We start from the raw sequence: 12,614 nt of genomic DNA, 5'->3' as shown, positions 1-12,614 counted from the left end.
TCCATCCCTTCCTGCATTCCCCCAGATTTGTCTCTTCAGAAGAGGAAGCAGAGACTCCAGGGCTCCAGGTGAGTCTTCTCCTTCCCTGTCTCCCCTTGTCCATTTCTTCCTTCTCCTCCAACTGGCTTCTTTTATTCCTTCTTCCAAGCCATGGTGCTCAGTAGCACAGGGCATTTGCCCGTGCTTTTCTCTGCCTAAAATGCTGATCCACCACCACTTCCACCTAGTTTATACCTAGTCATCTTTCATATTGTAACCAAACAGGATCCCATGAAGCCTTCCCAGAACAGACGCCTGCCTGTGTCCTCCACCTGCCTTTTTTCTGTGGAACGACTTTAGTCAAAGAGTAAATTTAATCAGAAAAGTGAGAAAATGCAGAAAGAAAAGTCAAGCAAGACAAAATAATAATACTTTATCCATTCAACAAAGTCAAGGACTCCAGATAATATTCTGATCCATGTCCTTCGAGCTGTTTTGCGGATACTGAAACACCCATCAAGTGGAAGAAGTTAACTCTGTGCTACCCATAAGCATGTAGACCCCAGACGGGCTGGCATTGGAAGGTTGATGATGCTTCCTCCCAATTACCTCACCACCAACCAATCAGAACAATGTCCACGAGCACTCCTCACTGTCCCCTTCAGGGCCGGTCAGTCTTGAGAGCAAAAAAAATTTGCTCTCTCTCACTGTGGCCCCCCTTTGCCTAGAAAAGCAATAAAACTATTTCTTCCTAATTCTCCCAAAATTTTGTCTCTGAGGTTTAATCCGGCACCAGTGTACAGGGGCTGAATTTTGGCAACAATATCTCAACATGAAGACATTTCTTCAGGGAAGCCCACCCTGACTTCTGTAGATTAGGCCAGTCCAAGTATCAGTACCACCTACCTCCCCTTCTTAGCACTCATTTGTTCTGTAATTGATTAGGGTGACAATTACAGACTTTCAGATTCTTGAGGACTGGACCTCATAACCCTGGAATGAGGTCTCATTCACTCTGCCCCCGAGCCTGCATGTAATGGACGCACGCACGGTAAGTCTTTGCTGATTGAATGAATATTGTCCCAGCTGCCCTGCTGAGTCCCTCCGTCTGCATCCGGGGTGTCCGCGGAGGTGTGCTGCTCAGATGGCTCTCAAGAGAACCTGCTATGAGGAGGGTAGGTGTATCATCTCTGGCTGCCGCACTTTCAGAGCTCCTGAGTGTTCCTGCCACGGCCAGAGTCCCCCGGGCTGCTCCTAGCCAAGGACTGAGCACAGGGGGGCTCTAGGGATGGGTCCATTTTTCCCAATACAAGACTCCTCCTTTTTGGCTCTAAAACTCCCTATTGGCCTGGTCAAGACTTTCTCAAAGATGCTGTGCCAGTTATCAATGTATTGTCTCTCCACCTCAAACTCACCCCTCAGTGCCTGCTCTACGACAATGAGCACTGTCCCCTGTACAGTGAGATGCTGGACTTTGCCAGCAAAGGGTGCTGAAGGGGACAAACCAAGAAGAAAGGAGGCTTCCCGTCTTGGTTCTGGAGTGTGTGTGTGTGTGTGTGTGTGTGTCTGTGTGTGTGTGTGTGTGTGTTCCTATATAATCTGCTTTGTGCCCCAAGACCAAGCCTCTCCCTCAGCACACACCTTCTTACAATATTCCAGGTCATTCTGCTCCAGTCACTGTGGCCCCCTTGATGTTCCACAGACAAACTAAAATCCTGTCTCAAGATCTTTTCACCTGCTGTTTTGTTTTCTCATTTGCCACCTCGTCTAAGAAGCTCCACCTACCACCCTCCAAAGCCCTTTTAGCTCTGCCCCTTTATCCTGCTCTGTTTTATTCCCTCATAGCACTGACTACAGCGTAACATGCTGTGTACTGTACTGACTTATTCCCTTTTCTGTCTCCCCCACCACGTGCACACACGCGCGCGCGCACGCGCACACACACACACACACACACACACACACAAGAAACGCCTCCTTCAGGAGGCCAGAGACTGTGTGTGGTTCACTGTTGCATCCCCAGGGCCTGCATTAGTACCTGGCACACAGCAGATACCCAGTAAGTATTTGCTAATTGACAGAGCAAAGGAGTGTCTTTACCTCTGCTCAAGCCATTCCCTCCACCTGGAATGCCTTCCCTCTCCCTCCTGCCATTCCGAATCCCACCTATCATGAAAGGCTCAACCCCAACCCCTTCTCCTCCGGGAAGCCCTCCCTGATAAGTGAGGTCCTGGCAAGTGGCTTATTGCCCCTCACTTACTGTCCTGCCTAATCTTAGGTATAATGTAGGCTTTATGGCAGGTAGAGGCTGTGGTGGAGACTAAAGGCAGATGAGAGCCACCAGCTTTATTGGGGTTAAAGGAGGGGAGGGGCCTCCATAGGCTCTGGACGAGGGTGGAGCTGCAGGGGGAGCCACCGGGATTCCATGTCACTTCTTCCACTCCTTCCTCTCATAGTCCCACCGGGAGGCCAGGCCTTGCACGGGGTTGCCCTTCATGTCCAGGGTGCGCTGGAGCTGCTGGGCCTTCCACTCATCCGTCAGGGTGATGGGTTTCTTAGGGAACACTGCAGGGAAGGAAACAGGTAGGAACGGGGGCATATGGGACCCTGCCAAGCCCACCCCCTCCCCATGAGTCAGGGTGTCCAGGCATGGGGTGGAGATGCCCTGCCCTGGGGACCCCTCTCCACTCTCTCCATTTCCTACTAGACTCCCCACTCAAGCGGCACTCCAGGTTCTGTCCCCAGCTTGTCTTGGACTCACTGGGGGAACTGGGCGAGGTCCTTCCCCTTTCTCAGGCTCAGTTTCCTCATCTACTCTGGGACCTAAGGATAGGAGGAACACTGGCTTGAAGTCTTTTTGGTTCCAAATCTCAGTTCCACCATTCCCTCACTGTGTTACCCTGAACAAGTCACTTCATCTCTGAGCCCGTTTCCTAACCTCTCGAAAACAGATCCCGTCCACTAGGCTTGTGAGACTGAATTTGTTAGTATTTATACTGCAATTAGCAGAATGCAGGACAGATATTAAGCTCCTAATATATGATAGCTACCATAGCTTCCCTGGTAGCTCAGTTGGTAAAGAATCTGCCTGTAGTGCAGGAGACCTAGATTCTATCCCTGGATCAGGAAGATCCCCTGGAGAAGGAAATGGCAACCCACTCCAGTATTCTTGCCTGGAGAATCCCACAGACAGAGGAACCTGGCAGGCCACAGTCCATGGGGTTGCAAGAATCTGACACAACATAGCAACTAAACCACCACCACCATAGTTATAATTACTGAGTTTGTTCCAACTTAATGGGAAGCTTCCAGGATGAGATAGTTTCTTTTGCTTTCTCTCAGGAAGAAGAAGATGAGAGCAGCTAGTTTTATTGGAGTTAAGTAAGGGGGAAGCATAAGAAACCATCTTCTATATTGTTTAAGCTCTTGAATATTGGAGACTCTTTGTTACAGCAGCTGAAGCAATATGTTGAAAAGTTCATGGCCAATAACAGCAATCAGTAACAACACCATTCATAACTGTGTGCCTGGCACTAGCCTACAGCTCTCTCATTAAATCTTCACAAGAACCCTGAGATGTAGGCACTATTATTCCCATTTTACAGATGAGGGAGTTAAGACCCAGAGAGGTAGAGTCTCTACATTCCAACCCAGGCAGCCATGCTCCGCCCTTCACCCTACATCAGTCTGGAGGACTTTTCAAAAACTCTTCAGATGAGTACTAGCTTAGTTCACTTATCAAAACTTGGCTGATGGTTGTGACCACAAAGGCATGGCTGAGGACACTGGCTGGGTGAGGCACTGCCACTCACCATAGACCCGCTGCCACCAAATCAGCAGACCTGTGAATCCACAGAAGAAAAAGACACAGCCCATCACTGTCTTCCACTCGTTGGAACGACGGTTCATCTCTGCGAAGGTCTCATGGAACTGGAGCCGGTACACTGGAGGCAGGTGGGCGGGGGGCAGGCGGGAGGCTTCAGATACATCCAATTCTTGGGGCAACTCTTGGCCTCGGGGACCTCCAGCCACCCCCTCCCTGCAGCAGAAGCTGTCCATTCAGCAAATTCCTACTGAGCATCTACTGTGTGCAAAGCACAGCTGATGATGAGGCTCAAGGCTCCTGGGGGCACTGTTGGTAGGCAGCACTTGGTGTCACACATCCTGCTTCCCAGTGCCAGACCCCTGCTCTCCCATCCAACTCACCTGCCTCTTTCTGCTCCATCCCCCCAACACCGCTCAGTGAAGCCCAGGACTCTCCATGCTCTCCAGCTCCTGTATCCTTCCCCATGCTGTTCCCACTGCCTGGCAGCCCCTGCCCCTCACCGTCCAAGGCCAGCTGAAACAACTCTTCTTGGGAAAGCCTACCAGGATTGCATCTCACTCTCTCCTTTGGGTTCTCACAGCCCCATGAACACACCTCACCCAGCAGCATATCCTCTATTACAGTTTTCTGGGTTTGCATTGGTTCCCCCACTGGACTGGGAGCACCCTAAGGGCAGGAACCCGCCCCATGATTCACTTCTGTGTCCCCAGCATCACCTAGCATCAGGCTGTGCTCAAACAGTTGTGTGAATTAAAAACTGAATGAACAAAGGAATGAATTTCACCACTCAGGTATGCGTTTGAGTATTTGGGTGAGTGGGTTCTTGCTGTCTTGGCCAGGGTTTCTCCCTACGGCTGATCCCTAACAGGCCAGGCCCTTCTTTGCAATATCACCCCCATCCCCACCCTGAGACCTACGGGCCACCTTCTCGGCGTGGCTCAGCTGGGTCCAGCTGCCCTTCTCCTTCTCCTTGAGGGCCCGCTGCTCCGCGTTGAGTTCCATGCAGAAGGGCTCGTCGGGCATGGGGTAGGAGCGCTGGGCATGGTAGTTAGTGTAGGGGGGCATCTTCTCCTTGCCGTGGGCTGTGGGCACAGGGAGGAGCTGAGATGAAGCTGCCCCTGAGACATCCCAGCACCAACCAAAAGATTAATAAAGAGGGTAGCACTTATTGCCAGAGAAGGCAATGGCAACCCACTCCAGTACTCTTGCCTGGAAAATCCATGGGCTGAGGAGCCTGGTAGGCTGCAGTCCATGGGGTCGCTAAGAGTCGGACAGGACTGAGCGACTTCACTTTCACTTTTCACTTTCATGCATTGGAGAAGGAAATGGCAACCACTTCAGTGTTCTTGCCTGGAGAGTCCCAGGGATGGCGGAACCTGATGGGCTGCTGTCTATGGGGTTGCACAGAGTCGGACACGACTGAAGCGACTTAGCAGCAGCACTTATTGAGCACTTAAACTGTGTGCCAGGAACCATGCTAAGGCCTTTGGGGGAGTTGATTCATTGGCTTGGCATGGCTCTGAGACAGTGATATTATTCTCCTCTTAGAGGAAGACTGAGTGACTTCCCTTCCCCTTTTCACTTTCATGCACTGGAGAAGGAAATGGCAACTCACTCCAGTGTTCTTGCCTGGAGAATCCCAGGGACGGGGGAGCCTGGGGGGCTGTGGTCTATGGGATCGCACAGAGTCGGACATGACTGAAGCGACTTAGCAGCAGCAGCAGCAGCAGAGGAAGAAACTGAGTAGCTAAGGGACTTACTGAAGTTCACAGAGCAAGAGGGAGCTGGGCCAGGGCAGCAGTTCAGCCCCTCTGGCTCCAGCCCTGTGTCCTCTGGGAAGATCTGCAGTGGGGATGGCACATCAGGCCAGGCAGCGGGCGGGGGAAGACTCAGAGCAAGGAACCTGGGATGGCAGTTGGGAAACTGCTCCGCAAACTGGAAAGCACTAGGCCTGTGCCCGAAATGAGTGGTCACCGGCATGGCTTTGGAGTCCTGAGACCCCAGGTCCACCCCGCCTCAGCTCCGACAAGCCCTCTTTACCTCACTGTGTTCCACGTCTACACCTGGAAAGTGGGGATAGTAAGCGATCCTATCTCACACTGTTGTGGAAGCTTCAAGATAATGCCCGGGGCCTGACACACATAAATTACACTGATAGAGGTTCGTTTCACGTCTCATTTCCATGCCTGGAAGCTCTCCCTGATCGCCTAGCCCTCAAGGGCTCCGTGTGAGTGTCCGAACAAGGCTAGGCCCTAGAAGAGTCTCAGTAAAGCTTCTTCTGTTTACTGTCACCTGGGATGCCCTCCAGGAGGGCATTGGTACCACCTTGCCCGGAGAGCGTGGGAACTGCTTTGGGAAAAAGAGTCCTGGCTCTGGGACCATTTGTTCATCTGAGAAAGGGAGATAATGCACAGTGTCCACTTCACGTGGCTGCTATGAAATCCGAATGTGTTAATCTGTGCAAAACATTGATCCCAGCTCAGGGCACACAGTAAGGGCTCAATAAATGTTATCTGTTATCATTCTCCAGAGGATCAAGAAGACCCGTCTATCTGGCTCAAGTCTCCCCTTATTTAGGCCTCTTTCTTCCAACTGGCTTGGACACAAAGGTCTGGAAGGTTCTGTCAGCACCCTCTGCCTCCAGACACAAAGGCCTTAGGAACCTGAGGTACAGGCATCAGGCCCTGAGAACACTTCGAGGGAAGGGGCTGCTGTCTATTTCCTGGATGAACACGGCCCCCCACCAAGGACCAGGATTATGGGAAATGGTTCAGGACAGGCCCAGAGCAGCATGGAAAGGACCGGGAGCAGCCTGCAGACAGGACCCCTGCCCCAAGCCTCGGAGCTAGGCAAGGGAGGGCATGTCCACGTCTTACCGGTACTTCCTGGGGTGTGGATCCCTCGAATTCCAAGGCCCCCTTTCCTCAGGGTCAAGCTCCAGGCAGCTCTGAAGGACATCTAGGGTGTGGTTTGGGGTGAGTCCTGCCCTCACATTGCCCTCTGCCCTTCCCCTCAGGACCCAGACAAGAGGCACAGGGTTTACACAGGTGTGGTGACTGGGAAGGGCATGGTCTCCAGGATATCAAGGTCATCTCCAGCCCCTGCCCCCTTCTAAGTTTGTATGATGGGTAGATGGGGCTTCTAGACATTTGGAGCCCCCTCCTGGGGCCTCAGTTTGCCATCTGAGAAGTGGGACAAAGCCTAACTCTTGAGTCAGGGCCTGAACAGTTTGGCTTTGGGAGCCTCAATTCTAGTCCCAGCCTCAGCTCACAGTGGGTGGCTAGCTTAGACAAGCTCTCTCAGCTGTTTGCCCCCCAGAGGAAACAGGGTGGGAGTCCAGGTCAGGAGGGAGCAGTTCCTGGGATAACTGTCTTGCTTACAGGGCCATCTGCCAAAGTCTCCTGCAGATGGTTTGCCCTCCCCCTCTCCCCTCCCGCCGTAATTGGTTGCCTACGTGCCTGGAAAGCCTGCTCTGCTGGACCTGGTGGGAGACAGGGACAGGCGAGCCCAACCCCCCCATCCCCAGGGAAAATCAGGATTTGGCAACCTGGGGCGGCGGGGGGCAGGGGGCAAGGAGGCTGTGAGGAGGAGATTCAGAGGGGGATAAAGACCAAACTGGGTCAGAGGTAGGAAGAGGGGGCACACATCTGGGGAGCAGAAGAGAGTATCCCACTTCTGGAAACTGAAAGGACCCCTACATCTAGAGAGAGAAGGGCACCCAATAATTAGATAGAGGGTAGGGTGTACCATATGTGGAAAGTGGACAGACACCCCACATCTGGAAAGGAAAGGGTCCCCATCAGTGAAAAGTGGGTGACAGAGCCCCACCTGTGGGGAGAAAGAAGGAGTAATCTACCTTTGAGGAAAGAGGCAGTGTCCCATATGTGGACAGAGGAAAATTCCCCTCACCCTTGAGCTGCCAGTAGCCCCCAGCCCCCAGATCCTCCTCCAGAGCAGTGGCCCCACAGGTCCTGACGGGGTTTTGAAAGCCAGAGTCCCAGCCGCATCCCCCACTGGCCCGTGTCTGGGCAGCTGGGCTCCCCCCAGCCACTCACTCACCTTGAGGCTTGGAGGGAGCCAGAACACGACCCAGGTCTGCAGAGCAAGTAACAGAGAACAGGCTGCAGAGGGACTGGACGGCTGGCGCCTGCCTGGGGCCCGCCCCGCAGCCTTCCCCAGGGCCGCCCCTGCGTGGGAACGTCCTGCCTGTGAGCGCCCAGCCCGCGTCCCTGGGGGCTCCCACCCACAGCCTGGGGAGAGGGATTGCACAGTGACACTGACACCATGCATCAATTTCCCTGCCCATCGGGGTCTGGCCTCTGGAGACCACCAGCTGATAGAGCCCTGGGTCCAGGCAGCTGTGTGTCCTGGACTGGCCCAGCCCTCTGAGCCTGGTTGTCCCAGGAGCTGGATCTTCCTGCCTTCGCCCTTCTGCTCACCGCTGTTTCTTCTACCTGGAATACTCTCGGAGGGCTTTTGAGGACCCAAGTCTTGCCAGCTTTCCAGGGAGACCCAATGCTTCCTGCTGCAGGAAGCTACAAGCATTTAGAATTTGGGGATGGCCTGTGGTATACCACCTGGCACTCATGCCCCCAATCACAATGATAGGTAAAAACGCCTCCCTCTGGGGTTCAGCTCTTAGCTGTGTGACCTTTAACAAATGGCTAAACCTCCCTGAGTCTCTTTGTATAAAGATTAAATACATCAATAGAAAAGCATCAGGCACATTTATTCCAGGACTGTTTATTAAGACCTGTTAGAGCTGGCATTATTGTCTATTGTTTAAAAGCGTGAGGATTTAGAGATAAACAAAACTGAACACAGTCCTTGCCATTATAGGGCTTACGATCTAGTTCCAAGAAGAGAGAGGCCTGGGCAAAGACCCAAAGGCAGAAAAACACAGATGTGTTCATAGAATAGAGAGAGATCATCTTGGTCAGATTGTAATGGGCAAAGGAGAAAGTTGGAGAGAGACTGGAACACCAAGCAGGGCTTTGGAAGTCATGGTGTGGATCTCAAATTTTATTTTAAAGACAGGAGGCCAACAAAGATAAAAAGGGGAGGGAGTGATGTGGTTATTGGAGCAGAAAATGAGTTCAGTAAATGTGGCTTGGGATTGTTAGAATACTGATGCTGGACTGATGGGTGAAGGCTGTGAGTCCCTTCTGTGGCCTGGGACCAGAGCTTTCTAGGTGTCCAAGCTCTGGTCCAGTGAGGTGTGCAGAGGACCCACCCATCCATCAGGGTTCCTGTAGCCAAGTGAAACCACAGAGACCCACTCTATCCACTGCCTGGAAGAAGGGGCTTACTGCTCCAGAGGCAGATGAGCCTTGAAGAGAGAGACCCTACAGTGGGCAGGGTGCAGGCCCCCTCCATTCTGGGAGGTGAGCAGGCAGTGTGGGAGTCTCCCAGATGTCTAAGAGCCCCCAGCGCCCAGGATTGGCCCTGCTTACTCCTGGACACTGCTGCTCCCCCTTCCCCATGATCAAGGGGATTCCAGAGTTGAGAGAACCCCAAGAGGACCACCTCACCTCTTGGATGCTGTCCAGGATGTCCTGAAGAGTAAGCCTAAGGACAGAAGAAGAGGGAAGACCTACCTTCAGGCAGCCTGGGGAGGATACAGTTGGAGTCTCATCAGAACTTTCCAGGCTGGTTGCACTGGAGTGAGTGGCTGCTGTGTGAGTGGCAGCTCTATTGCTGCCTCAATGGCGACCGAGCAGCGCCATTTCTGAGCCTCAGTTTCCCCAGAGCTCACAAGCCTCCCAAGCAAGTCATCTGGAGAACGTGACCCTCCGTTCTCCTCTACCATCTCCCACTCCTGCCTCTGTGGGAACTCCAGCCTCCAGATGTGGGGTGATGTTGTGACAAAGAACATCTGTTTGGGAAGCTGGCCCCAGGGCTGAGGGTGATGGGGTGATGGCAGGCTCCAGGCAGCTCAAGGTTGACTTAGGGCAGCAGGACCGTCTTGGCGGTGATGCCCAGCAGTGTCTCAAGGCCTGGAACCTGGGAATAGTCAGACTCTTCCATAAAACAGATCTCTCAGAGGTGTCAGGGCCAGGGAGTAGGAGTCTTCCCTGGGAACCTTGGTAGGCACAAGGCGGGCTCCAGGTAGAGTATTACAACCCACTCAAGGCAAGGGGTCCTCTATGTAAATACAGGCTGAGATTTCAGAAACAGCTGGAATGGGAGGTGAGAGGCCCTGCGACTCCAACCCTCCCTGGGGGAGCCCATATTACAGAAAGGAACAGCTGTCACTCACTTGATCAGGTTCAGGGAGCCCCTGAGATTCTGCCCAGACACAAAGACCTGAGCCACGATCTCAGCATTCCCCTCGCCCAATTCAGACTTCATGCAGGACCACCTTCATTCTCCCAGCCCGGAGGAGATACCGAGAAAGCACCCGAAGGTGAAAATAAGAAGAGCTGTTGTGTTTGACAAAGCGTCGCGGACTCGTATTCCCAGCCCCATAGGAGCTCCTGGAGCCGTTTGAACATAGGGAGCCTGAGACGGGAAAGGGCGTGGGACGAGGCCAAGGACTGGGCGGGAGATGGCGGGTAGCCGGAGCCTGAGAGTAGGAGTGGACGGGGTTTATCCTTAGGGGCGGGGACTGCGAAGGGGGCCACGGTGGGGCTGGGGAAGAGCAGGGGCGGAGGCACTAGGTGGGTGGGGCCAGCTGGGTGGAGGGAGGGGCCAGCGAACAGAGAGGCGTGGTCACGACAAAGAGCCTATCCCTAGCCTTCTCTCCAGCTGGACTGCCTGCTAACGCGCCAACTCCCAGCAGACACTGTAATTCAGGAACACTGAGGCCTTCAGGGCCCCGGGCGGCTCCAGGCAGCAGCTCAGGCCCGGAGATCGTCGATCGAAGACCTGGAGATACACCAGGAAGCAGTTCAGACAGCGCTTCTGCAACTGTGGACAGACGGACCGGGTCAGAACCAACGCTGAACCAGGGCTACCACGGGGACAATCGCTAGTGGCGGGTTTCCTGGCCCTAGGAACGCCCTAGGCTGGATTTCATTGGGACCCGTGGCCTGGAAGATGGAAACCTCCTTCCGGCAGGTCTGATGTCTCTGCACCACACCTGGGGCATGAAATGCACGAAGCCCTATATGTTCAGCCGGAAGAGCAATTCCTCTCAGAGTTGCAGGGAAGATGTTTGAGGCAGACCCCAAGGGACCGTGAGGTTGTCACTCATGGCCCCTTGGCCCCACCCACAAGCGGCCTTTATACCAGGTCCCGCCACCTGTCTTGTCACTCACACTACTCACCTACGCCCGTCGTCTCCTCCCTCATTCCCCGTCCTGGAGCTGCCAGTCATCCTTCCCTGGTCCCTCGGGAAGTCTTCGTGCCCGCTCTTCTGCACTCTACCTCGTAGGCTAGCATTCCACCATCTTCAGCCCTGTCCCAGCCGCGTCATTTATCCCTGGCGGTGCCCGGCTCGCCTAGCTTAGCCCGCCCGCCGACCCCGCCCCTACCCTGAGGCTCGTCCTCAGTCGCTCAGCCCGGGCCAGCCCCTTGCCCAGTCCGTCATTCTGGCACTGCCTTCCCAAGGCTCGATAAACCCTCGCCCTGGCTCCTGCCTTGTTCTTTCGGTCATTTGTGGCACCGCCCCCTCCCTAGCCCTGCCCTCACTGCAGTCTCCGCAGCACGCGCCAGTCACGCCCCCACCCTGTCAGTCACTGAAACCCCGCCCCTCAATGCCCCGCCTCCTTCCCCTAGATCCGCCCCCGAGGCCCTGCCTGCTCTGCCACTCCCCTCCGGTGCGCGCCCGCTCCCACCTCGCGCTGACTGTCCCACAGGCCCGCTCCGTTGATCCCCGGGGCCCCGCCCCCTCCAGCCTGCTCAGGTCCTTCCCCCAACCATGTGGTCCTTGAGGTGCAAGCTGGAGACCCCACGTTGCAGGCGATCGCAGAAGCAGAGTAGGCGAAGGCGTTCCCCTATCCGGGCACCAAGGCCCTCACACTCTGACCGCAGGAAGGGCACCCGAACTCACCTTGGGCCAGGAGATGGGGCGCGGGGGTGGGGTTTGGTCAGAACTTGCTGCATTGGAATCCTGGGGCCTAGGGTCCTGAGTCCTCATCACCACCACCTGTGAGCTGGGCAGGTGTATACAAACGACATGCAAAGGGCCCCGTGGTTAATATTAGGGGCAGTGAAACTGAGTGCTTGGGAGGCCCACTTCTGGGCTTCTAGTCCCAGATCCATCCTCTGCTGGTTTCAGCCCCTCTTCTTGACTGTCTCATGGCCTTGGTTTCCACATTTCTGTAACGCCAATCACACCCAAGCTCTGCTTGGGGACCAGGCGGGTAAATGCGATGGTTTAAGTGCGAGCTTCTCTGAGAGGCACCCATGGCAGTGACAAATGTAAACAGCATGCTAAAAAGCAGACATTATTTTGCCAACAAAGGTCTGTCTAGTCAAAGCTATGGTTTTTCCAGTGGTCGTGTATGGATGTGAGACTTGGACTGTGAAGAAAGCTGAGAGCCGAAGAATTGATGCTTTTGAACTGTGGTGTTGGAGAAGACTCTTGAGGGTCCCTTGGACTGCAAGGAGATCAAACTAGTCAATCCTAAAGGAAACCAGTCCTGAATATTCTTTGAAAGGACTGATGCTGAAGCTGAAATGCCAATAACTTAGGCCACTTGATGTGAAGAACTGACTCACTGGAAAAGATCATGATGAAAGGATTGAAGGCAGGAAAGATTGAAGGCAGGAAGAGAAAGGGACGACAGAGGACGAGATGGTTGGATGGCGTCACCGACTCGATGGACATGATGAGTTTAAGCAAGCTCTGGGAGTTGGTGATAGA

The 12,614-nt window shown here is 54.1% G+C and overlaps 1 protein-coding gene across 7 annotated transcripts; it reads right to left on the bottom strand.

Annotated features, from left to right (window-relative positions):
• On the bottom strand, nucleotides 2,306–11,391 carry LOC102179296. 7 transcript variants are annotated; one of them, XM_018057680.1, is made up of 8 exons: nucleotides 11,074–11,391; nucleotides 10,065–10,714; nucleotides 9,337–9,373; nucleotides 7,865–7,900; nucleotides 6,682–6,763; nucleotides 4,723–4,887; nucleotides 3,792–3,923; nucleotides 2,306–2,544 (listed from the first exon to the last, which is right to left on the bottom strand). In XM_018057680.1, exons 2-8 carry the CDS (start codon nucleotides 10,154–10,156, stop codon nucleotides 2,408–2,410), a joined length of 681 nt encoding a protein of 226 aa, XP_017913169.1. In that variant the 5' UTR covers nucleotides 10,157–10,714; nucleotides 11,074–11,391; the 3' UTR covers nucleotides 2,306–2,407. The 7 variants fall into 7 exon arrangements, with proteins under 7 accessions (XP_017913169.1, XP_017913165.1, XP_017913163.1 ...); XM_018057676.1 differs by having other exon boundaries at nucleotides 7,865–9,054; nucleotides 9,337–10,714; XM_018057674.1 differs by having other exon boundaries at nucleotides 7,865–10,714.

This window comes from Capra hircus, chromosome 13, assembly GCF_001704415.2.
Source record: "Capra hircus breed San Clemente chromosome 13, ASM170441v1, whole genome shotgun sequence".
NCBI classification, from domain to species: domain Eukaryota; kingdom Metazoa; phylum Chordata; class Mammalia; order Artiodactyla; family Bovidae; genus Capra; species Capra hircus.
This window is presented reverse-complemented; position numbering and strand designations above follow the sequence as displayed.